Source organism: Meriones unguiculatus, chromosome 1 (assembly GCF_030254825.1).
Source record: "Meriones unguiculatus strain TT.TT164.6M chromosome 1, Bangor_MerUng_6.1, whole genome shotgun sequence".
In the NCBI taxonomy this organism is placed as follows: Eukaryota; Metazoa; Chordata; class Mammalia; order Rodentia; family Muridae; genus Meriones; species Meriones unguiculatus.
Window position 1 is genome coordinate 99,804,640 of NC_083349.1, and position 26,140 is coordinate 99,830,779.

General features: G+C 46.9%; 1 protein-coding gene across 1 annotated transcript; it reads left to right on the plus strand.

Moving 5' to 3' along the window:
- The first annotated feature begins 3,370 nt into the window (after nt 1–3,370).
- Cdc42ep3 (CDC42 effector protein 3) lies at nt 3,371–25,932 on the plus strand. Its single transcript, XM_021634341.2, has 2 exons — nt 3,371–3,634; nt 24,159–25,932. Exon 2 carries the CDS (start codon nt 24,384–24,386, stop codon nt 25,146–25,148), a length of 765 nt encoding a protein of 254 aa, XP_021490016.1. The 5' UTR covers nt 3,371–3,634; nt 24,159–24,383; the 3' UTR covers nt 25,149–25,932.
- The last annotated feature ends 208 nt before the right edge of the window (nt 25,933–26,140 follow it).

The following is a 26,140-nucleotide window of genomic DNA, read 5'->3' on the forward strand; positions in this document are numbered from 1 at the left end:
TTCTACTCACTACTTGCTATTAAAGGCTTTTCATTCAGCAGGTATCACTGGTCACGTACTATGTGTAATGCCATGTTTTAGGTACAGAAGCTACAAGTACTTTATGTCTGTCCCTGTATCACAGAAAGCAAGCCATAACCGAGACTATAAATACATATGATGTCATGTCAGGTCATGAAGAAATTATTCTTCCTGCTTTATTCAGGGAAAGGGAATTTGGGTGAGGCTGCTATTTTAGGGCTGGGAAAGCCTCACCCTTGAAGTCTTATTTGAAAAAAAATCTTAATGAACAGAGAAAGGAGGCTTTGCAGCTTCAGGGGGGTGGAGGGAGGAGTGTCTTGGACAGATAGAGGGTAGGGCTCAGCTGGCATGAACTGCAGGGCAGCTTAGTGTCTGATATGGCCACGCTGAGCGAAAAGCCAGACATGATGGCAAATGAAGCCTCAAATGAAAGCCCATGAGAAAGGGTCCCTGTGTCTCCCCCCTCTTCCCTCCCTCCCCTAAGCCAGTGGAATCAACACTGGGCTAGTCTGGCTTCATTTGGGGGAAACTGAAGAAAAGAAAGACTGCTATGAACCAGACAAGGAGGTTCACACCTGTGAATTCCAGCACTCTAGAAGCTGAAGCAGGAGGAACATTCTTGGACGAATAGGAAACTGATGGCCTGGCTGGGCTACATTAAGATGCTGTGTCAGAAAAGGAGAAAGGGGTGTTGGGTGTGGTGGCACATATCTTTAATCCTAGCACGCAAGGGTCCGAGCCAGATATGTTCTAGGATAGCCTGGCCTACATGTCCAGTCCCAGATCAGCCAACGCTGCATCGGACCACTCTCTGTCAGGAGCCGGTGTGGGCAGACCCCACCAGGACACACTGGCGCGCTGTTAGCTTGTGTAGGCTGTGCTGGAGACACATCCGATCCTTCTCAGCTCTTCTCGGAAATCAGAACTAATAGAAAAAGACTTGTCCATTGGTCCTGTGTGTTCTAGGCATTAGTCATAGGCTTCCAAGGGTCCACTGATTTGTCAAGGCTAACCCTTCCCAAGATTCAGAACAGTCTCAGAATCCTTAGTTTTCCCGAAGCCAAGTTTTTCTTTCTGCTTAGCAGGAGAGCCTCCTTAACATTAACAAGATCTCAACCCACGGAACCTAAAGGCTGCCATAACTAAGTCAGGAAATGAACTCATTTGGAGAGAAAATGCACAACACGAGGGCATTTCTCCTCACGAAAGGCATCCAGCACAAATAAAATAGCACAGCCTCAAGGAAGCCAGGCTAGATCAGAGCAGCTCCACTAGACCCTTGGAGAGGGAGGTTACGCTCGTTTAGGGCCCTGAACTAAAGACTTGCTTAAAAAGATATATAGAGAGAAACAGTCTGGAAGGACAGAAGTGGCACACAAGAGCGAAAATGGAGTTTTGGAATAAAAGCCTTAACCTCTAGCCACCTGCCACCCTATGTTTGCACAAACTAAATTATTTGCTTAGACATGTGGAAATGGACTGCTTTTAAGAGCAGCTAACGATAAAACAAAATGAAAAAAAAAATAAACAAATGAAAAAATCACACACAAGACATATGTGTAAGGAATGTCTTTATGTGTGCAAAAGGAATTTTTCATATGGCATTTCATAAATGTATTATATGCATATTTCTACTTTTAAAAATACCATATGTAATGAAAGCTGTGCATAAATATTTATAAAAATACCTTTATCTAACTAGGCCAGTAACATTTAACATTTTCCAATAAATTTATATATAAAATATATACATTAGTGCCAAATAGAACATATATTTTGAAATATGAACCCCAAGGAAAACTCTGAGGCCTCCGGACTGGAACCCAGGTATCTGCCAAAGGCAACTTTGGAGCAGTCATCAGTTGAAGAAAGGAAACAATGCCCGGTTCCTTATCTTCACCGACTGTTTTGCTTGTCAAAATTCTGGTATCACTTCTACAGTTTTGTATTTGACTGCCGACCTCATGGCCGTTTAACCTGCCAACTATTATTTTCTTTGAGGCTTTTAACACTCCACCCAAGTATTTTGCTTTCCCGAACTGTTGGGTCCACTTCCTTTTCAACTTCACCTTCACATCGGCCGTGGTCTAGGACCTGGACTTAACGTGCACCCCAGTCTAAGGTTTCAGAGCGATCGGGGGCATCCCCGTGATGACCTGAAGCTGCCGCTGCTCTGGGAAGCCAGGGCCTCCAGGAGGGGCTCCGCTTTGTGCCAGGATTTCCATGCAACCAGAGAGTCCCAGGGTTGGGGCCAGGCCCGGAGGAGCGTGTGACTCCTCCGGGTTCCAGCTCCTTTTCCAGGTCAACCTAGCCGGCAGCGACCTCGCCGCCGGAAAACGCCACCTTTTCCTGTCTCCAAGCAGGCGGGTGAAGGGAGAAAGAAGGGACGGCGGCCGATTAATTAACTAACATTAATTCCCTGGGTTCCCACTGAGGTCCAGGGGCAGAAAGGCGGGGCGTCCTGAGGCCCTGGCCGGGTGAGCGACAGGCGCAGGTGTCGCCAAGGGCGGAATTTTACGGTCCGGAGCAGCAGCAGCTGCGCCACTTGCGTCGCCTGGTTGAGTGTCCGGGAGCGCCGCCACCCGCTTCCGCAGCTTTAGGTCAATCTCTGAAAGACCTGGAGGGGGGAGGAGAGTCCTCCCCTCCCCCGCCCCCGGGACCGGGAAAACCTGCTGCGTCTGCGTTTCTCCGCGTCCCGCAGGGTCTCAGCCTCCATCCGCGAGTCCCCCGCGCGCACGATCCGCGCTCCGGGTTTTGGGGACAGCTCGAGAGGGGAGCGAGCGGCACGTTGACAGCACGCGACCCTCCCCTTTCCCCCGGAGAGCCACCGCTACTTAGGGGTCCCCGAGGAGCTGCGGTCGCGCGCAGGCGACGCGGTCAGGTGGCCCCTCTTCCCCGCGGGTCCCCTCCCTCCGCCGCGAAGCCCCGGCACCGCTAGGTGGGCTCGGTAGGACAGGGAGAGGCGGGGACAGGAGGGTGAGCACGGGGGTCCCTGGTGGGGGCGGAGTCCTATTGTCCTCCCGCACGTGCGGGCGTCCACGCTCCGGGGTCCCCTCTTAGAAGCGAGGGGCGCCCCGCCACTTTTCTTTGTGCCCGAGGGAGCCCCAGGAGGCTTTGGCTCTGAGAGGAGCCCCCGCCCGGGGGAGGTGGAACTGGAAGGTGACGGTGGGCGCCCATTGTCCTCCGAGGGCCCGCTGCCGGGCCGCCCGTGCGGCGGGGGTGCGGCGAAGGGCAGGTACGGCGGAGGGAAGGTCGGGGTCCGCGCGCACCTCCTCCCCGCCCCGCCCCGGCCTCTCCAGCCCCGCCCCGCCCGGCTCCGGGCCCCGCCCCGCGCCCCGCGCCCCGCCCTCGGCAGGTTGAGGCCGCGCGTCCGGCCGCCGCGCGCTCAGTGTCGCGGGTACCTCCAACGGCCGCCGGGAGCACGGCAGCGGGACACGCCGGCGAGCCAGCTCCCAGCCGCCGCCTCCCGGGAGGCTCGGCGCACGGCCCCGGAGCAGATCCCGCGCTGAACCGTCGCCGCCCCCACCGGATCGGCTCTCACCGGTGAGGACTGCGGGTGACCCCGGCCGACGCCCGGCCCCCGGGCAGAAGCGAGGAGCCTCGGCGACTGTCGGTGAGTGAGTGTGTGTAACCCAGGCTGCCTCTCCACCTGTGAGTCTGTCCGACCCTCAACCTTCGTCCCTTCCAGCTAGTGCTGATGTTGGGGTTGGAGGGCTTAGAGGGCGCAAGGGTAACTTGGAGCACTGCCTTCTTGAGCTGATGTCCAGAGGATCAAAGGGGACGACAGCAAGCGGTCCGGGAGGGGACCGGGACGCAGAGCCCCGCCATCTGTGCCTACTTCTTTAGAGGCGGGCTGCGGGCAGCACGGGCTCCTCCGAGCTCTTGACAGCCATTCTGGGCGCGTGTTGCGTTTTTCCATACGAACAAACCCCGCTTGGCTACCGCGCCCCTCCAGTTGTGCGTTTGTACCGGGGAGGCGCTTGTGAGTAGACCGCGCAGCTCCCCTGCTTCCTTACAGACAGAGGCAGAGCATTGTACTTGAGGCTCCAACCTGCAGATCTGGCAGTTGAAAAAAAATGTTGTTGTTTTTTTTTCTGAATAACTGTAGCGTTTACAAGATCTTGCCGCCGCCTCCTCTTTCTCCTCCTCCTGCTTTTTTCTTCCTTTTCTCTTCCTTGTCCTCTTCACTGAGTGTCTTGATACAGACATGTGAGGACGAATGGATCTGGCCAGTCATTTTTTTCTCTTTATGAATTATTATACTCCACCCCCCTCTCGCCTTTGGGAGGGAAGGCATGTGTTTCATCTTATAAATAGAAAGTAGCATATTTTTTGGCAGGACCTGCTTTATACTGCACCGTCTAGGAGAGGTCAGTTTAAAAATAAATATGCACTTGAATGTTACATTACCACGCCGGCTGTGGCTGGGACAGGCTGCGCGGACAGCAGCATCAAAGCTGTGAGCACATCTGTGCTGAAAGGAGTAAAAGCCCTAGAGTGCAGCCCAGGCTGACAGTCAAGTAATTACATTTTGTTTAAAAGAGGAAAAAAAAAAAGTGAGTGAATTAAAATGAGGGCGGGAAGAGGAATGTCAGGCGAGAACTGGAACGTGAACCTTCGCAGCCTTGGTGCATTTCGGGTAGCTGGGCTGCTGGTGTGTGCAGTGTGCAGGGGGCTCTAGGGAGGGAACTGATGAACGTGTTAGGGAGACAAAGATTCCTTCTGCCTCTTCCCCACCCTGGCAGCTTGTGGCCCTCACAATATCCTGGAGTTCTGGGAGGATGGTGGAGGAGGGGTGCTGCCTTGAAAATATTAGGAGGGCAGCAGATGTCCCTGCTCTAATAGCAGACCCAGACTTGGGACTTCCCTTTAACATCAGAGGGAGAAATAAGCCTCCCCAGGAAGCAGCCAGGATGCCCCAGGGGTATCCCTAAGTCCATTAAAAGACTCCTGTAATGTTCCGACTTATAAAACATCTTTCGTCCAACAACTGAGCTCGGAAGTACAACTTCTGTACAGTTCTAGAAGTCTCCACGTTGTGACTTGATGGACAGTCAGATATGTGTACACAAACACCTTTTTCAGAATGAAGGACTCAGACAGAAGGCAGTTGTGAAACGTCTAGCGTTGTCAGGTGTGATATAAACGATAAGATCTGTATTAAAGGAGTGGTTGACAGTCCATCTGGAAGTGCCTAGGTTTCCCAGCAGGCCCCACCATGGCATAAAACAGGACTACCAGCCCCTGGGCTCCCAGACGACATTTAGAGGCGAACTTTGGAAGCCTTCTGGGTGCATGGCAGTTTCTGTTTTCCAGCCATCTCATCTGCTAGAGATTTGCATCCTGAATTCCATGATTGGAACATGGTGCTGAGGCTGTGGCAGCCCCTGCAGACATGAACTAAGCTGAGCTCTCTCCCACCCCCTAATCTAAGTCCTGAAATTCTGCCTCGTGTCTTAAGGGGACCTAGAAAGGCAGCTGGAGTAAAGTACTGCACATTTTCTTTTTGCTTTTTATTGTGAATTTAAATGTGGTCCAAGATGCATAGAAAGCTGTAACAGTGATCGTAGAATGGCTCCCCGGAGCCAGTTGGCCCTGTCTGCTCTCCAGCTTCCCCTTTAATGTGGTGTTTTGTTTTATGTCTGACATGTTCACAAAAGCTGCCCTTTTCCACTTATAAAATTCCTGCTATTCAACAGCATTGGGGATAAAATCACTTTAACCTATATCACCCTAAGGTTTTTAACCAAGCCATAAAAATTTCACAAGCTCTTTGCTCATTAGACATAGCATTTATCCAGTGGGTGGAATACAATTCCTGACCTAAAAGCCCCTAGGAAGACTTGCTGCTGTTATTATTGTTGTTGTTATTGCTCTTGGTTCAGCCTGATCTCATATAGGCTCAGCCCAGTTTCTTTCTAACCAGAGCCATGCTGACCCGTTTTTCTTCTCATTGAGTTAGAACCTAAAAATTATATTTTTAAGTACACTGTTTCCCCGAGAACCATTTGAGACGAGCAGATTCAGCCACACACAAAATCTCTTTGAAGCGTAGGTCAGAGAATTGTAATAGACCACATTGCTGGGACTCAAAAGAAACCCCAGCATAAAGCCTGTCCTAAGTGCTAAGCTAGGTACTCTTCTCATTACCTGCATTAACTCCTAAGTGTGAAGCTAAGTACTCTTCTCATTGCCGGCAACTCCTCTATTGCTAACTAATCGTCCTATGAAAGGAGGTGTGTCAGTATCCTCATTTTGCAGGTGTAGGAACTGAAGACAGACCAGTTATGTTGTTTGGCCAAAGTTGGACAATAAGGACCATCCCTAAATATGGATGTGCCTGAGTGGCTAATTCTACATGAAAGTCAGTGGCTTTTTGGGTTAAAGGATTGGGAAAGCCAGAGTTATTAACTTGGGGTCAGCCCACCTAGGTACATTGCCTGGTTCTGGCATCTAGCGCATGGGTGATGTTGGACAAGTGACTTAGCTTGTGTGGTTGTCTCACATAGCACCCCTAGCTAGTCTTTAGATAGCTGGTGTGGCATTTCTTGTTCAAATGAGATCTTAGGCTCTGAAGGGTTGGTCAAGGTTACACAGCTGAGTAGCAGAGCGCGGTTTGTATGTTTGACCTAGTTCTGAGTAGCACACCTCCATTGTCTGGGAGGAGGGGTGGGAGCTATTAAATATGATTACTGTTATGGCTTTTGGCCTCTGGAAAGGAACTCATTTAGTATTATTCTGTCTCACCATATCGTCACCCAAAAGAAGGTGACAGTAATTGTCAGCCTTAGGGAATACAGCTTGAATTACCTAATTGTTAGGGTGGCTCAGTCTTGTATTGGTGACCTTGTTCTTCTACAGCGGAGTTCGCATCAAACTGCTAGAATTGCTCTAAGCAGTTTATACCATAAACAAAGAGATTTCCTAGTTGAAACTGTGGCCCTCAGAAATGAGAAAGCCATGCCCAGCCAGGAAGGCATTCTAGCATCCAGGAGTGCAGACAACCCCCATGTAGGACAGGCCCTTGGATCAGTCAGAGTAAGTAGGGCTAAGCATGCAAGCCTGGCACCATTACATCAAGGGGCCTTGCGGTCCCTGCACCCGCTGGATATTCAGTGCCTGTTGGGTAATGATACCGCCCTGAGAGTTCCAGGGAAGACTGGAACCACAGGAGGTTGGGCAGGAAGGCCCTGCACTCTGTCTTTGGCAGAAGGGGGCCTGTGACAGTGGTGCAGATGCCACGGATGCTGCTAGATAAACGTCTGCTGTGCAAGATAGAGCAAAGAGGCCTTACAAGCTAGAGTGTACTTGTCCAGGACACCCGCCTGGCCTCTGCTTCTCATCCTCGGTGAAGTCTACCATTCAGACCCTGGCACAGGCTCTGGAAATGACTAAAGGGACAGATGTTGGAGCTGGGGCTGTCCAACCTGATCTGGAATTTTCTCTTCTCCTGCCCCCTTCCTTTAAAGGACAAAACAAAACAACATCCTCCAGATTATGATTGGCAACTGCTGGAGAAGCTTTTTGGTTTTTGTTTCTTTTCTCCCCCCTCTTAAAAAAGTTTCCTTTGGCCTTGATTCACTTCAACAACAACTTTTACAGAGTGCAATAGTGACAGGCTGAGTGTGACAGAGCCTCTGGTGGAAAAGCAGCTTTTTAATCTAACTGTATAACGTTGTAGTAGGAAAGACATTAAAATGATTGCTATTTTCTTGTGGTGTTTGTTTGTTTGTTTCTTGTCTTGCTTTTTGAGACAGGGCTTCTTTTTGAGACAGGTTGACCTTAAACTCTTGATCCTTCTGCCTCAGCCTCCCGAATGCTGGAATTATAGGCAGGTACCACCACAGCCAGAAGCCCCACCCTTACCACACTGTCCCCCCCCATCCCATTCCACTCCCCCCACTTCAGAAGTCTTTTATTAAAACTGGGTGACATCAGTAAGGAGACAGTACAAAAGAATTTTGGTCCATGAAATAAAAACAAAAACAAAACATAACCCAGTTAATAGAAACAGTTATCAACAGGGACACTGGAGTTTCCTCATCATGCTTCCTGCCAGGATCCAGGCTGGGGCTCAGCTGCCCTAGGGTTGTCCAGTGTCACTGTGGGAGGGGTAGATATAGGACAAGGGGAAGACGGGGAAGTCTGCTGTCCCCAGTAAGAATAGGCAGGGGAGGGGCAGGAGTCTGAGGTGGCCATGGGGAAGCAGGTCTGTGGGTTCAGAGCCCAAGCACAACAGAATCTGCCTAGGCCATCCCTGTCCTCCTGTCCTATGTCTGCCTAGTTGAAGCCCAGTGAGTGGAGGCTTCTAGGGCACTGAGGAATAAGAGTGCCTAGGGCTGGAGGTTAGGCCTGCAATGGTTTATGACTCTCCACCCCCTGCCCTAAAAGCTTCAGACCCCTCAGGTAGCAGCAGGACATGTGGTCTTGGCCCCTTGGGACAGATGGGTCTGCATCTTTCAGGGAAGCCTCAGATTCTTCTAGGCTTTATCACCCTGGGTAGCATGGCCCAGGCCCCCTCCCCCAACTTCTAAGTAGCCAAGCTGTATATGGAAGCTGATGAACCTCCTGAGGGTTTGTGTGGTCATTACTGCTTGCCCAAATGGTTAGTTCACAATAGAACTCGCAATTAGAAAACTAAAAAACAAAAAATTTTTAGTGATTTGGAAGCTGTTTGGGTATTTAAAAAAGTTAGCCTTTGGCTCTTTAATAAACAGTGCTGCAGTGGTCACATTACCTAGTGACCCAGTGGAGTGACAACTAAAGCATTCCCAAAGACTCAGAAAGATCAGGAAAGGGTTCTGTGGGAAGCCAGTGATGGTGACCCTGTCCCCTTCCTGCATTCCCTTGCGGAGCACCCACTCCACCGTAGGAAGTGAATCTCGCTATGGAGAGAGCTTGTACCGTGTCTCAGATTGTTTTGCAGGGGCTGCAGGACTACTCACTGTGGGGAGCATCACGTCACAGTTGCAAAAACAACTTATGTCTTGTGTGTCCTGCAGCCTGCTCAGATATAAGCAGCACAGAAACAGGGCTGGAAGAGCATGCCAGGAAGATGCTGGAAATCAATGGTGGTTCTGCTGGATAAAACTAACCCAGAAGTGCCTGGGGCAGTCAGAAGGTAGAAGGACTAGATCTGAAAACATAGGCTGGCATCTGGATGGAGATGTGAATGGTGGGATTCCGGCCTTCAGGAGCCTGTTTCTCATCTCTGACAGGATTTGGTGTTAGATGAGCTCAGATCATCCCTTACTCTAGATTTCAATAAGCTAGGATCCATGTGACCTATCAGCATAGCTTATCCTGCTAATAATAAAGAGTGGCCTTGGGCTGGAAAACAGCAGTGCAGTTCTTGCCTAAGGGGTCAGAGCAGGCTGGAAGGCGGGCCTCTGGAGGTGGGCTTCTGTTTGGACAGCTTACACATTTGAGAATCTGTCTTGTTCTGGTGACCTGAAGGTCGTACTTACAGACGCATCTTGCCAATGATAGATCTCTGTCATGCGTCTAGTTGGGGAAGACCTCTGATAGTCAAATGTGTCAGCATCATTTAGGCCACACTCATCTTTAAAACATGCAAGATGTTTCTAATGAAATGTGGTTTAGTCATTTGGAAATGTATATGAATTTTTTTTGTTTACCCTATTCATTTTTTTTGCATAGGCTCACTGATTTCCTTTATCCCAGCAGGGGAGGAGGCTATACATTTTGGGGTGATCAGCTGTTGACATGGTAGCTACCTCCCCTTCTCAAGGTGGCTTCTATTCTTATCTAAAGAAGTGGTGGAGGCAGCCAGCTCTAAATTCTTGTAATTCTCATTTCTTTTTCCTTGTCTGAGGCATGTCACAGTGTCCTGTGCTTTCTACTTTACTGCATTTAGAATGACCTTTTAAAAACATTTGTTTGCTTGCTTGTTGCCTGGTTGCTTGTTTTTGAGAGTTTGTTTATCCATGGCTGACTTAGAACTCTCAGGCCCCTTCCTTCACTTCCTGAGTGCTGCAATTACAAGCATGAACTGTCATATCAATAATTTATTGATTCCTATCACTGCCTACCTAACTAATTTCTACTTGGACGGCAGAAATTGAACCTACTTCATCTAAGCATTCTTATGCTTAGAATCTATCCAGTGAAACTGTCAAGTATACAGTTTAGGCCTAGCTGTATCATCCAATCCTTCCTCTAGCATCTTGTAAATCATTAAGTAAGAAGTCATTATCACTTGCCTAGCTTATTAAAGTTGTACATACTATAGTAAAGTCGTTTCTTCTTGACTATAGAACATTCAAATTCAAGGGAAGGTGGCCTGGTGGTCTCGCTATCTATGGAAATTAAGGGAGCCTACACCAGAAGTACAGCTGAGCCGTAGCAAGCTACACAGAAGTTTCTTTCTCCCTGGGGATGACTGGGGTGTCAGGTGTTTTGACTTTCTGCCACCATCGTTGACCTCTCCACAGAATATGAGCCATTTGTCCAAGGCTGTGCTCACTTACCATCTTTCTCTACACATCGTGCATCACCACGATGGCTCTCTTCCATAGGATATCCTGGCACTTCACAGTTCTTTAGTGGATGTTGGTTGTTGATGAATATGTGAGTGATCAGCCTTGGGCTAGATGGCTGTACCCAGAACTGGGGCCATATGTCTCCCCTTCAGGCAGGTCATAGAGCTAAACTAGACATGGTTTTCTCACTTTCAGACATCTCCATAATGAAATGTCTTCTAGTCACGCTGAGTTGGGGTCTGATGGTCTGATTAGCTCATGCTCGTGCTAATGGGTTTTATTCGGATGCCTCATGAAGTATACCTTAATTGAGTGGTGTCTAAGAAGAGGCGATTGCTGCCCCTAGCCTGGTTGGTCACACCCAGGTGGGTCTCAGCTGCTGTGTGTTAATCAAAAGAGGGATTGCTTCATGTTCATTTGTGTTTTGAGTGGGAAGTTTGACTTTTGAAGCCACATCATCTAGAAGACTACACTTAATTAAAGCAATTAGGTGAGCAGGTCCTAAAGTCTAAAAGAAATACAGTTGGAAGAAACTTCTTTGGTGGCTATTGTTGATTGCCATCTTAACGATATCTGGAATTAATTAAAACTCATGCAGCTGGGTACATCTGTAAGGGATTTTTTTTTTCTTATTTTAGTCATTTGAAGTGGAACAATCTATTTCTAATCCAGATCTTCTGAAGTGGGAAGATACACCTTTAATCTTGGTCACACCTTCTGGTGGCAATCTATAAAAATGACTTGGAAGAAGAAAGCTTGCTCTCTTTCCTCACCCTCACTGGCAAGTCCATTCCTTCATTGGCATTAGATCCTACTTCAGGATTCTGGTGTGTACTGAAGGCCAGTTGAGACATCCAGCCTTGTGGACTGAAGAACTACTAGATGATTCTTGGGCCCTATATATTCCTTCCATAAGTCCTATTCCTCTAGAGAATCCAGAGTAATGCAACTTCCCATGGTCAGTTTCCAAAATCCATCTTGTGCAGCTCTGCTTTTCAGAGTCCTTGTTAGTAAGAGCTACCTCTCCCTTGGATTGGGGCTCCTTGCCTACCAGCCATGTGCCAGGTACTTCACGCCCTGAGAAGACACCTATTTCAAGAGAAAGTTGCTGGCACTGATTAGCACCGTGATACCAGGAACGGGGGCAGAAATGGCATAAGCTGGTAGAAAGTATTGTGATGGACACTGGCTTCTGAAACACCTTATGACACATAGGGTCCAGGAAAGCAGGGTGTGGAAAGACTGGGGCTAGTCCGGGTCTGGGCGGGGAGTCTCTGAGTGCTTTAGCTTTCTCAGCCACCACCTCAAAATATCAGCTCACAAGTCAGCTTGTGGTAAGCTAAAATGCCCAGGTCTGTTTTTGTAAGAGCTGCCAGCCACATCCTGCCTCGTTCTGCACTTACATGATTACATAATTAGCTTTAACCCAAATGCAGGACTTCCTACTTATTCATTTGATTCCTGTTGACTTCATCCTGCCCCTACTTAAGTCTTTTAAGGTAATTTTATACCCTGGTCTGTCACTGGCACAAGGAGGGGTCCCTGTGGGTCCCAGTGGGTCCCATGCTGTCTAGAAGTAAGTGCAGCTGCTTACTTGGAGCCATTTGTCCTCTCATCAGGATTCTCCTCAGGCTTTGCCAAACTCAGCTTCCTACCTAATCTTCCCACGTAGCAGCTCTCATCAAACAAAGGAAACGAGGTGCTGAGTGGACTCACTAGTGCCTGCTTAGCCCTATTTCTTTAATGCTAAGATCTCAGTTTCACTAAAAATAGATGCAGCAATCCACAAGGAGTCTCATCCCCTTTTGAGAATAAATTGATTGTGTATGTTTTCAGGTTTTTTTGTTGTTTGTCAAGACAGGGTTTCTCTGTGTAGCCTTGACTGTCCTTGACTTTATAGACCAGACTGGCCTCAAATTCACAGAGATCCACCTGCCACTGCCTCTCTGAGTCCTAGGATTACAGGCATGCGCCACCATGCCTGCCTAGACTGTGTATGTTTTTATACTGCTCTTTACAGTTTTTCAGAGTGACCAGATGGAGATAGGCATTTGCTGGGCCATAGGAAATTCCATCCTCTTTAAGCCCCCAAAATGTGTGCTCAAATGAATTGGAGTCCTTTCCTGTGTCTGTTGCCTGTTCAACTCTGTTTCCCTTTGCTATAGAATGCCCATTGTCGTTTCCTGAGATTTCCTCATATACTATTAGGCCACATAGGTCAAGTTCTCCTGAATGTTTTTCCTTTTAAGAGGAAAGGTCAGCAGAGTGGACTCAGTGTTTCTTCAGAATCTCTTTAAGTTGGACTGGAATGTAATTAGAAGATCTGAATGGTACAAGGTAGTCTTAACTCTTTAATAAGATGCTTGCTTATACTTTGCAGTCATGGGTAGAAGTCATTTCCATTTTAAACACCAGTCACAAATCTCTGCCCTCTTTAGTTTCTTCTATGAGTGAAATAGTTCACTCTGATAGATGACAGCCTAACTGGGGTGATGGGCAAGGAAGCAGTATCTACAGTTCATTGTGATTGCTGGTAGATGTCAGATGCACACATGAAGCTAAGGAGCTCCAGAGGCCTTGGCAACTGGGAAGAACTACAGCCGCAGGGTCGGGCAGCTCCCCAGTTTGCCTGTGTAGTCATGTGCTATCCTATCTCCAGGATGTGCTAGGGTGAGACTGCCCCTACGAGCTTTTAAGATTCTAGGTAGGAAGATAAAGAGCGATTGTGGGGGTGAATGAGGGGAGAGATGCAATGGTAGGACTTTGGACTTGACAGGAGAGTGAGGCTAGGGAGAGGCTGAGACCACAGCTGGGTATTGCCATTTAAAAGGAGCAGAAAGCATGAGAGATCCTCAGCATGGGCAGTCAGGGGGAGGAAAGATGGAGTTTTCCAGGAAAGCAAAGCAGGGGAGCCCCAGAGTGCAGGGAGAAATCCATTCTTCTGAGCTCTCTGAGAAGAGCCACTGTTTGCCGTTGATTTTAATTTTCAGTCTGTGGTAGAATGATACCGCGTACTGTGCACAGAGAAATATACAGCCAGTTCAATAGTGTACAACTCCGAGACTCATCAACCACAACTTCAGTGAGAAAACAACACCAACCATGTATTTGGTTGCTATGGCAATGCCCAAAGGTTTCTAAGAGCTTACTTCTGATTCCATTACCTGTAGTCTGGCCTGGCCCACAGACCAAGTTGAGTGGTACTGGTCTAGACTAAGTAGGTATGTGTGAGCTGAAGCTCTACTCTGGCAGTTATTGTTAGAAGTGATAGTTGAAGCCACGTGCAGGATGTGATTGGGGATGGGGTGGACAACAAAGCTCCGTAGAGCTGCCAGCATCCAAAGCAAGTGTTCAAACCTTTCAGTAAGGGGTCGATTAATATTTGAGCCACATGCAGTCTCTGCCAGACATCAATCCTGACCTTGCAGGGCTGTGGGGATTCTGCTATGGTCTCTCAACTTCAGTCTCTTGAGACTCGAGGCCTGATAGTTATTTCTTTGAGGAACTATTCCAGGAATTGGAGGGTGTTCAATAATACTCTTGGCCTGTGTCCATGAAGTGCCACAAACCAATCCTTTCCACCTAATGTCACAGGATCAAAAGTGGCTGCATATTTTTTATGTTACTTGCTGTGGGTGCAAAACTGCCCTGTGGAGTATACAAAAACAAATGTCTATTCATTATGTGTTCCAATAAAACTTTACTTACCAAAACAGGTTAAAGGGCTAGATCTGGCTCACCTATTGTCGGCTCTTGACATAAGAGATGGGCAGAAAGAAAACAAGAGCTTATATAGTGAAATCTGAGGGACTTGTGTTAGTGGCCGGTATATTAAAAGACACAACAGCAGCTGTCATTTATAGCATACCACGCTTACCTTACTCCTTTTGAGACAGGCACAAAAATCACAAAGCTAGAAAACAGGAAAATAACAAATGACATAAGTTCTACACAAGACCCAAGAAAGCCCCGTAGCCACGCAGCAGCGAGGCAGCATTACGTGAGGTGAGTTAGAGAAAACTTCCTCCAGGAAGGAAGAAGGAAGTGACTGTGAAGCACGTCTCAGAGGATGTGAGGAATAGTGTTTGATGGTAAGAAGGTAAGGACATTTCGCACAGGGACACAGTCTCAGAAAGTTAGGAGGGAAAAAAGTGCGAACAGCGACGGAGGGAAGGAGAGCGCTCCTGTCCCCAGTGCAGCCCGGCCCCGAGACTGCAGTCACACGCATGTGCTTCCTCTGGGAAAAGAATTAACAACACTGGATATTTTCTAAGAACAGGATGTTTGTTTTTTTTCCTTGAGGCTCAGAGGTTTTCTTGTTGTTTTAAATTTCTAATCTTTTGACCTTAACCACAAAGTCAAATTCCTTTGGAGATTATTTTTCATAAGAGCAAAACTACTGAGAAGCTGTGGTGAGTTAGAGCTGGAAGAGCGAGTGTGTAGGGCCTTCTCCACCCATTGTGGGTGTTGGACAAGGTCAAGTTAGTGTCGGCTGCTCATTGCTGTTCCATCTCAATGCATCCTTTCCTCTGGTGCTGCTGGCCTTTGGGAAAGACAGTTTTGGTTGGTAGGCATCATGTTATCCAATTAATGGTAAAGGGGTGCTACAAAATCCGACTCCTGCTGACTGACCTGAAACATGGTTTTAATCCAAGACTTTTTCCTGGATGGTGTGTTCCAAGCATCCCACAGCAAATAGTCGCCTTCTATCTATCACTGCAAATTCTTTAGAAAGCCAAGCATTTCAGATTTGCCTCATCTGCAGAGTAAACTTGCAATGTGGGTTGTTTTCTTGGAGCCAATCAGCTCTTCTCTGATGATGGAAAAATTGACTTGGTCTTGGATTGAGTATTTCCAAATTTTAAGTTCACTCTGTGCTATGTGATTGTGGTAGGAGGCGGACCCAGTTGTGCTCACAGAAGAGTTTTCAGCCTAGTTAGAGTGTCCATTCATTCACTCACTCACTCACTCACTCACTCATTCATTTAAATATATGCATATAACATAGACAAGTGTATAATGAATGTAGAGGAGTCACCTATAGAAATGGTTGACACCTATCTGGTACAAATGTGATGCAGAGAAACCTGTCTTTTAACCAATCCAGGGAGCATGGGTGATTATAGTCAGCCCCAACAAGATGGGCATAGCTTGGCAATCCCCTATCTGTCCTTTTTGTGACCACAAAGGAGAAACAGGGTATTCAGAAAGCACAGTTTAAGGATGTATTAGGACAGTGAAGGAATAGAGATTTGCCTGTCTTCAGTGCTCTGAAGAGTCCACAGTCTGGATTTCTAGGTTACTGTTGTCAGAACTAAAGTTCTGCACAGGGAAGTGATGATGTAAATGTTAGTGGGGTTTGTTTCACATTACTTTTTTGAGCAACTAAGTAGCCTTGGGAGAACCTAGTTTTGGGGCAAAATTGGAATGACGGAACAGTGCTGAAAACAAGAGAGTCAAAATCTGTTTCTGTGTTGCTACTGTCTTTGTGTCATTGCAGGCCAAGTCGAGTCCATTAGTTATGGAGCACGCCAGCCCTTCATAGTAATAATGGCCTTGCTGGATTCTTACCCGTCAGTCCTAGAGCACCTGCTGGGTGCTTCTGGCCAGCACTGAGGCTGAGTCCCTGTAAAACCAGTCAAGCAAAATGAACCAGGCATGAGAGAACTTGCCCTTGGTCTACCTTGTTATAACTGGTCAGGAATCAATGTCCATATAGTCTGCCCTTGTAACTCACTTTTATAAGGAAAAACACCCTAATGGCTCTCTTCACAAGTGTTGGTACCTTGGGAGGTGGGCGTCCTGTCATTTAGTTTTGTTTTAAAAAAATCTTTCAAATGGTGCAATTAAGTTCTGTAAATGTAAGGAGTGTACATAAATTAGCAGTGACTCTCCTGCATGCATTTGTGGGTCCCCATATAATTGGGGTTGTAAAAGGAAAGTAAAGACAAGCTGTTGTGTAATCATAAGTTCACTTATAAATGATTGAAGGTGGGTGTGTCAGACTTTCTAAGTGGGTCCAGAAAGTAGAGCCTAGCAGACTTCGGCAGGGCAGACAGAGCTCAGCAGCTGCGAACCTGGGGCTCGCAGAAGCTCACAGTTTTGCAAGAGGCAATTCTGCCCTCAGTTTAGGAACCATGGGCAGAAGATAAGACTCTAAAGATAGAAAAGGCATCTTATCTTCCTCCGGGTGGAGTAGAACACGCTAGAAATATGAAAAGCATGCCCTCGGGATGCTGTTGCTGCGTGGTTTGCTGGTCTTGGGTCTTTTTCCCCTTAAGTTCAGTGTTGAATGTCTAATGCCAACATTCTTGTCTCTGTGAATTTTTAAATTCTGTTCTTAGAGAAGTCCCCCCACTCCCCAGCCAGGGTTGCAAAAGAACTGGCCTTAGGAGCTCATTTGTAGTGATGCTTAAGTTTCCTGATACCGAAGGTTGGCTACTCATTAGCAACTTAAAACGTAGCTGTATTTGAACAGAAAGCCTTTTCAGGGACAAGCCTGTGAACCTGTTTATAGGGGAGTGTGAAATGGAACTGTGGGGAAATTAATGAGTGTGTTCCCTTGTTAGGAGGGCTATGGCATCTTGAGGGAGGCTCTGGGTACTGGCTCCTCCCTCTGTGAGGCCCTCATTCTGTACAGTCTACCTGTCTGCTCTCCACCCTCCCTGACTCCCCATTTCATCTTTCAAGAAATCTGGCTCTCTAATTCCTCCCTAGAGAAGAAATCAAGATCTGTGTCCTCGTATTGTCTGCTTAGTAGCCTTAGAGCCTCCCCGAACAAGTTAATCTCTTTTTCATTACAACGAAATGGATCCTTCAGATCCTTAAAGATTAGTTTTCTGTTAGAATGTTCTTTAGCCTTGCTCGGCTTACTTCCAGTTGCCCTCCTCAGAACATGTAGAAACATGTCCTAGGTAGCCTTTACCCCTTCCAAAGAGTGGAGTCCAGCAGCCAGTACGGTTTAGGGGTCTGAATGTAGTGGAGGGACGGAGAATTACTACTTTCTCCTCCTGGCTAGTGGCAGAGAGAAATATGTGGAAGATGCTCAGGCCTGGGAGCAAGGTGGAGGGAGGTTATCCCATCATGCTTCCTTAAGACTTGGTTTATACAGGACAGAATAACAATATTTCTGCTTTGTAAAGATGTGGTGCTGTTGCCGGGTGCTAGGGAAGGGCTTGTGGTTACTGTGTTGGGGCAAAAGGGAGATATGATCAGAATTTGGGGCTGGATGATTCAGTGCCTGGACTTAAATGCCTAGGCTCTGGGTCCCCTCCCCAGTAGAGACTGGGGTGGGGGTGGGTGAGCTGGGATGCTCTTAAATGATGTGAGCAAGACTCTTTCTGACTTCTAACCAAGTCACAAAAGGGAAGTTGAATTCCAACTCACTTCCTACAAGTAGAGGAGAGGAAAAGAACCACAAGTCCCTCAGGAAGGCATCACCCCCCTCCCCCTTACACAAGCTGCCCTTGTTTTCTCACGTGTGTTTTGAATTAACACTGCAACCTGTTTTCCAGGATGCAGGACATTTTTGTATCCTTTCTCCCAACCGAGAATTAATCTAAAAATAATTAGTAGACAAACCAAGCATTCCTTTCTTAAAATAAATGGATTTTCCCCCAAAATTTCAACCTCTTTGTTTTTTTCAGAACCTAGTAAGTTGCCAGCACACTCAGTTGTGAGCAATTCAGGAACTGATTTTTTAGTCAGTAATTTGGGTTGTTTTTTTTTTTTTTTTAATAACCCTTTCCCCCCCACACCCTTGCTGTCTGCTTGCTTATTTTGGTATGTGTATTAGTCAGAATCTCTAGAATCACAGAACTTATGGAATGAATATCTCTATCTATCTACATGGAATTTGTTGAATATATATATTTCCAATAATCTCTCCTCTCTCTCCCCCCAGCTCTGTGTGTGTGTGTGTGTGTGTGTGTGTGTGTAATTTATTGGAATGACTTACAGGCTGCACTCCAGCTAATCCAACACTGGTTAGCTGTAAACAGAAAGTCCAAGAATCTTTCTCTTCTCCGCAAGGCTGGATGTCTCAGCTGGATTCTCTATATGTTGGGATCCCAAAGAAATAGGCTTCAACACCAGTGAAGGAATGGATGTGCTAGCAAGGTAAAGGCAAGCAGGCAAAGATAGAGAGCGTTCTTCTTCTATGTCCTCATGTAGACTTCCAACAGAGTATGTGGTCCAGATTAAAGGTGTGCCTTTCTGACTCAAGATTTGGATTAAAGGTCTTCCCACCTCAAAGGTCTGGACTAGAAATGGATTCACCCGAAATGGATTCACCCACTTCAAACCAAGCAGAAAAATCTTTCATAAGTGTGCCCTCCATTCCTGGATTATAGTTCATTCCAGACATATTCAGATTGAAAACCAAGAATAGCCATCACACTATGTTTAGAATTATTTTGTTTGCCAAAAAAATGATAGAAGAAATAGATGTTCAGACCATCATCGTAAGTGGGGAAACAAGCTGGATATGGTGACTCCTACCTTTAATCTCAACCCTTGAGAGGCCAAGGCAGGAGGACAACCTCAAGTCTGAGGCCCGCTTGGGCTACATACTGGCTCAGATTACAGAATGAGACACTGTTTCCAGAAAACAAGAAGAAATTAGATAAAATGAAAGAAAACAAATTGTGACATAGTGATAAACATCTATGACCCCAACAGGAATAGAAGCTAAAACAGAGGTTTGGTTATGAAACCCTCTCATCCTCCCTCCCTCTAAAAAATCAGCAGTGAAGACATGGTTCAGTTTTTCCCAGAATCAAATTGTTATTGGTGTGTGTGTGTGTGTGTGTTTTAAATTATCTGCCATATATGCTTAAGCTAGTCAGAAGTAAATAACTAGAATTAGCTAGATTCACACAGGAGTGACAACCCGGCCATCTGCCTTTCCTATGAGAGGTGTGATGTTAACGTCCCCCAAAGTCTTACTTACTCTGTGTCTTGACATGCTTGGGTTTCTCACACGTAGGTTCCTGCAAATGGGAGCATGTCCATCGGAAGCCGGACACCCTCTCTCCTTGGGAGAGGTGCTTAACACTTGGCTGGGAGCTGGGCCCCTTTCATTAGCAGAACTTCCCTTGCCAGTGTCCAGAATTAATGTTGTTTCCAGAAGGAAACTCCCAGATGAATGTTTTCAGCTCTCCTCTAGGGTAAAACCATGGTCTGCACACGATCTGGATGCCATCACGAAGACTTGAGATTTCAGAGTCAAGGGATAGGTTTTTGAGACCAGTCTGTCCGTAGAAACCTTTCTGTCTTTAAAAGGTTCAGGAAGATGGTGATTGTGCACACATGCTAAAGAGATCGGACACACTGGAGACTACAGGGCGAGCTCTTGATCACAGGACATGGGTGAAGATAGGGAAGGGTAGCCTGAGGTCAATGACCAGCACCCTCAATGCCTGGACACCCCAGAGTTCATGCTGGTGGTGGAGTCCTGACTGAAGCACAGTCTCTTCACGTGGCACCTGGATTCTGCCAGGACTAAGTGCCATGTGCAAAATCAGCTAAGACAGTGCCTGATCCCTATGCATGCATTTGTTATATTTTTATTATTCATATAGTCAGTTCATTCACATGGTTTAGAAAGCTGAAATCATGAAGAATAAGCCTGAATGTTTCTTTTTCACCTTTGTTCCTTTCCATTCACTTTTGCTACCTGAAGGCATCATTGGTAACTTCTTGTGTATTTTATAGGTATATTTTATAGATGCACCAATCCGACACAGTTAGGTTCACATGCTTCACTTTCGGCCCTACTTTTTCTTCCTTTGAACATGCGCATTGCTGGGCTCTTTTCCTATGGCGTATTAAAAGTTTCACTCCTTAGATGTAAATACTGCTCATTTGTGTGGTTGTACCATCTGTACAGATCTTCTGTAAGTAGACAACTAGGTTGTTTTCAGCTCTTGGCTATTAAAAATGTTTGATCTGATACCCTGTTAACAGCAGCTCACATATCTTTAAATGGACTAAGTCCCTATGTGTAGGATCTGGGTCCAAGGACATATGATTCGATAGTCGAAAGATATCATCCAGCTGCCCTGGATAGAGGCTGGGGCTGTTTACAGGCCTGCTGTCATGTATGCAGAAGCCTCCTGTACATCTTCCTCTGTTCTGCATGCACTTGTTTCTCTAACATGCTCTGCAACGCACCCGTTGGTAACTTGGGAGCTAACTGACTTCCCAGAGACTGTGCTCTCTAAGTGACTTACCATCTCAGACTGGGAGGCTGGCCTCCTGGCTGGGGGTACCACCGCTGGCTCTAACATGTGGTCTTTGCAGGGTGACTCAGTGTCTGTGCCCAGTAGTGTCTCATCTGTAAACGGTGGCATTTGACATTGTAGCAGGAGCCTCTTGGGTTCTTGTGAGTGAGAGAGTAGAGCATTGTGGGAACGTAGAGAGGCCCTCTCAGAATAATGCCATATTAGATTGTAGCTGCTGGGTCATACATGCCCTTTCCAGGGCCTGCTGCTTCTTACTTTATCTTTCTGTTTATCAAGTGGTAGAAACAGTGTCTAAAGAGCCAAGGTCCTGGAAAAGGAAAATGGATCCACTAGCTTCTAAGCAGGGCCGGGAAGATTTATGAATCCTAGGAGAGGGCACAAGAGGACTGGGACAGAGCTGCCAGGTGCTGCCCATCACTGCATATGCCAACTCTTTTAAATGGAGAGTTGATGTTTTTGCCAGACATTCCTTCCCACCCCCATACCTCCCCCACTTAAAAATCCAAACACCCTTCCTTTGTATTTGGCAACTGTTAGGCATGGCAGGAGTGTTTGTCACCTTACCCTCTGCTACTTATGTAGCCTTGTCACAACCCCATGCTTGCTTATCTCTGGTCCCTTTTTGTCTTCCTGCCACCGACATAAACCCCAGCCTTTACTAGGCTAAGGGAACCTCCAGCTAAAAGCCTGTCTGTAGCCAGACAGGGGCTGCTCTAAGAGGCCTAGCCTGTAAGCTTTGGTACCGTGTGCTCCTCCCTCGGATAAGAAGAGCAAGCCTTTTTTCTCTTTTCTCCTGCCTGCAATGCCCTGTCCTTCTTCACTTGCACAGCAGATGTGAGTGGCCGTCAGAGGCCGAGACCCACACTCAGGGATCGGAACATCCTGCCCTGGGTATTTTTTGGCCTATATAATCCTAGCAGGCCTCAGGCAGGCATCAATCAGCCTCCCATCTTTTCCATGGCAGCTGCCATCCTGGCCCTGCTGATAATACAGCCGGAGGGGGTGGTTCTTCCCTGCATGTCTACCACCTCCTAGGGCTGGTAAGGATCACTGGGGCCCTAGCTTGGGGCTTTGTGTTGTGTACCTATATAGTAAGGAAGCTCTGGGATTTTATCATGTCTACCAAGGTTTCAGTTTTTGTTTTGTGAGATAGGATCTCAAGTATCTCCTTCCCAATGGCCTTGAACTAGCCCAGATGACCCTGGCCTCATGATCCTCCTGCCTCCTCTCCAGTACTGACATTACAAGCATTCACCATCATTCCCACTGTGTAAAGTTTCACCTTTAGTTATTGAGACAAGACCCAAGTCAGAGCTCCGTTAAGAACATCAGGACTGAGGTCCTGTTGTGTTTGGTGGCTCTGTGGTCAGTGCACTCTCTGTTGCCCTGGGCCACCTCCTCACACACAGAGTCAAATGGGACCGGGTGTCTCCCACTCATCCTTCTCTGACTTCTCAGGCCTCGTTGGCGGGACAGCGTGCTGGTGCATGCCTGATAAGCCACTTCCCAGACAGAGAGTCTTACCTTTGCCAGTCAGTGGGTGGTGCGGCACAGCCCTGACACCTGTCACTGATGAGCGAATGCAAAACTCCTGCTGAAAGGAGAGAAGTACGGAACAGATGTAGAGGGCCTCCAGCTGCTGCCAAGCAAATGTGCCTGTATTCAAGCCACCATCTGACCCAGTCCTGGGAGTATTGTCAGTCTCAGAGCCAGGGGACAGGGGTGGGGGTGGGGGAGCAGGGTGAGAGGTTTCTACGGAGACCAGTGAGTTTAGCTGCTCTGTGTCAGCTCTACAGAGGGGTTGGTGGGATGAAGGAGGATTTTCAAAAGGTTAAGTTTCTCATTAGCAAGGGAGGGGTTGGCACTCTTGGACCTTCTTCCTCACTGCTCTTTACTTAGGCTCGCAGCAAATAGTATCCACAGGGAGGGTGTGTTGGTTTTAACAGTTTTCCTGAATCAGTATCCAGTTATTAAGTCATGGTTTCTGTGGGTGCCTGGCCAGTGTTTAGAGCCCAGGCCTCACTGGGATGTGACCAAAGTGTGGGCCAGAGCTATATCTTATCAGAGGCCAGATGGGGTAAGTTGATTTCTACTTGAAAGCCAGTGAGGGAGCTTGTTCAGGTGCTTGGGTACATCCTACACTTGCTCTCCTCCTTCTCTCCCTTTCCCCATCCTCCCTCCCTTTCTTTACTCTCTTTTTCTTTCCCTCCTTCCCACTCTTCAGCTCAGATGGGGACTTCTGTAATGTAAGCTAACAAGGGAGTGACAGCTGCCATATTTCTCTGGGTAGAAGCAAGTTGCAGTTGGACCTGCAAAGGCATTAACACCAGGCCAGGGGCTGTGAGTGCTCCTTTACCTTAGAACCCCACCTCCTGGGTCGAGAGAGGGCATGTGCCCTATCAGTGATGTTCTGAAAGATCCTCAGGGCAGCTCAACTTATCATACACAGTCACAGTGTGTTTTCTTTGAAATTGAGCCGTTCTTTTTCCTTCATCCAAGAGTACCATAAAATCCTGGAGTCCTTGATGGCTCAGTATCTTCTCTACCACGAATTGATTCCAGCTGTAGCTCTTCTCTCTTCTAGCGTACGTTTGTACCCCTGCCCCCCTCCTTAATCTCATTTCCCTATCTGTAAGAATACATTCTAGGAAGGTTTTATTGAGCTATTCTGTAATAGGCAGCATCACTTATTAAATAATAATTTCCAGCCTCCTTCCTTTTGCTCTAGTCATTTAATTTCATTTGTACACAAAACTCAACAATAAATCACTGTCAATGTTGTTCACGTGCATTCAAAGCAAAGACAATATAATTTTAAAACAGACCCAGGTTTTTTTTCTTTCTTTTACTTTAAAAATCTATTTTCATCTTATGTGTACGTGTGAGCGCCTGCATGTATGTATGTGTACCACAGGCATGTCAACTACTGATGGAGGTCAGATCCCCCCCAGAAGTGGGATTAAAGGCAAGTGTGAGCCTCCGTGTGGATGCTGCGAACTAAGCCCAAGGTCCCCTGAAAGAACAAGTTCTCTAACCACTGAGCTGTGTCTCTAGTCCCTTGCCATCAGGTGCTAGAAGAGAGGGAGATGAAAGTTTCAGATGTGCTCACAAAACCACGTCCGTGCCATGTTGAAAAAGTACTAATGTTTTAGTACTTTTAGGAACTAAGTACCTCTCTTCTGTGTTTCCCTGAACTAAGCCCTGAACATTAGTGAACCTTACTAAGATTAAAGTTCTTATCACATTAAGCAGAAGGAAATAAGTTGGGCTTTAGGCGGGAACCGGCCTTGCTATTATTTCCAGGCACTTGAATACTATTCCTGGGGAATGGCAGGCCTGAATGGACCCTAATGGATGGGTAATCACAGCCTGCTTTTGGTTTCTTTCCCAGGTTTCTCCTTGCTGTAGAAGAGACTGGATGATGTAACCGGCTCTCCAGCAAGACCACGTGGCCCTACACGGAGCAAGCTTCCTCAGACACTATCTCATTCTAGAGCCACTTGAATAAAAATGATGTGACGGTTTTTACCAAAAGGAATTTTTTGGAAGTGTGGGATACCCGTGAAGAAGGTCATCCTTTTCCCCATCTGTGAAATAGACATTCTCGGATTTCAAAATGCCAGCCAAGACCCCAATTTACCTGAAAGCAGCCAACAACAAGAAGGGAAAGAAATTTAAACTGAGGGACATTCTGTCCCCTGATATGATCAGTCCTCCCTTGGGGGATTTTCGTCACACCATTCACATAGGCAAAGAGGGCCAGCATGACGTCTTTGGAGATATTTCCTTCCTTCAAGGGAACTATGAGCTCCTGCCTGGGAACCAGGAGAAAGCACACTCGGGCCAGTTCCCCGGACATAATGACTTCTTCCGGGCCAACAGCACCTCGGACTCAATGTTCACAGAGACACCCTCCCCGGTGCTCAAGAATGCCATCTCCCTTCCGACCATCGGAGGGTCCCAGGCTCTCATGCTGCCCTTATTGTCACCAGTGACATTTAATTCCAAGCAGGAGTCCTTTGGGCGTCCTAAGTTGCCAAGGCTCAGCTGTGAGCCTGTCATGGAAGAGAAAGTTCAGGAGAAAAGTAGCCTGTTAGAGAACGGGACAGTCCACCAGGGAGACACTTCGTGGGGCTCCAGTGGTTCTGCGTCTCAGTCCAGCCAGGGCAGGGACAGCCACTCCTCCAGCTTGTCCGAACAGTACTCCGACTGGCCCACAGAGGACATGTTTGAGCACCCTGCCGCCTGCGAGCTGGTGAAGTCAAAGACTAAGTCAGAGGAATCCCTCTCTGACCTGACGGGCTCCCTGCTCTCCCTGCAGTTGGATCTTGGACCCTCACTTTTGGATGAGGTCCTAAATGTCATGGATAAAAATAAGTAACCAGGAGTCAGCTCTTCCACACCCCCTGCCCCCTCCGGAGTAAGAGGTACCAAAATAAGCAGAAAACAAAAAACTCAACCAACCACAACTGATGGAAAGAGCTGACCTGGCTGGGTTTTTACAGCCATGTGATACATTTTCTAAAATAACGCTCCTGTTCCTACAAAATATTTTTTTAACCATCATGCCCTCTTTGCAGGAACAATTTTGAAAACAATAATTAAAGAAGAAGAAGAAGAAAAAAAAAAAACCTGTTCTGGCAAAAAAGAAAAGAAAAAGAAAAAAGGAGAGATAGAGGAAGTGAGTCAGAGCTCATTTTCAGCAGGCATTGCTGCTGTTCAGCTCAGTTTTGTTTGTTTGCAGACAGGCAGAAATCCAGGCTGTCTAGAAGGGCTGGGTCCATGGGTCTCCCCAAAGTGCTTTACGGCATGTGAGAAGAAAAGCAAAACTTACTTAGCACCTAAGCCTTTTTTTCTTCTTCTGGACTCTTTTGTATATTATATCCTTTGGGTTCACCACAGCGGTTTCTCCACTGTTAAGATTTTACTCTCTTCATATTCGAACAACCTCACGGGACTTGGGATTGTTTTTTGTTTTGTTTTGTTTTCTTGTGATTCTTATATATCCCTGTATATTATTCCCACGTTGCAAAAGCTTGACTGTCAGCTACATGTTGGTAAAAAAACAAGCAAGGTATTACTGTAACTAAGTTATTTTTAAAGTTGAAATATATTTTTATGTGCCTTTGCCTTTTTATTGCAGAGTCTACATTTTATAGATAATACATCAAGTGTTGTTTGTCTTATTTCCATTGGGGCTTCCTTGTAAGCTGTGTATTGTGTATTTGCAAAAAAAAAAAAAAAAAAAAAAAAAAAGCCTATGCATTATCAGCTTTTTTCTCCCTTGCTCATGTATTATCATACTTCTAATAGCACCAACAATAGACTGTAAAGTGTGGAGGCACAGGGTGCTCACGACGCTTCTGCAGAGAT

What these genes read in the sequence shown, in the direction of transcription:
- Cdc42ep3 (XM_021634341.2), top strand. Translation starts at nt 24,384, where the DNA reads ATGCCAGCCAAGACCCCAATTTACCTGAAAGCAGCCAACAACAAGAAG.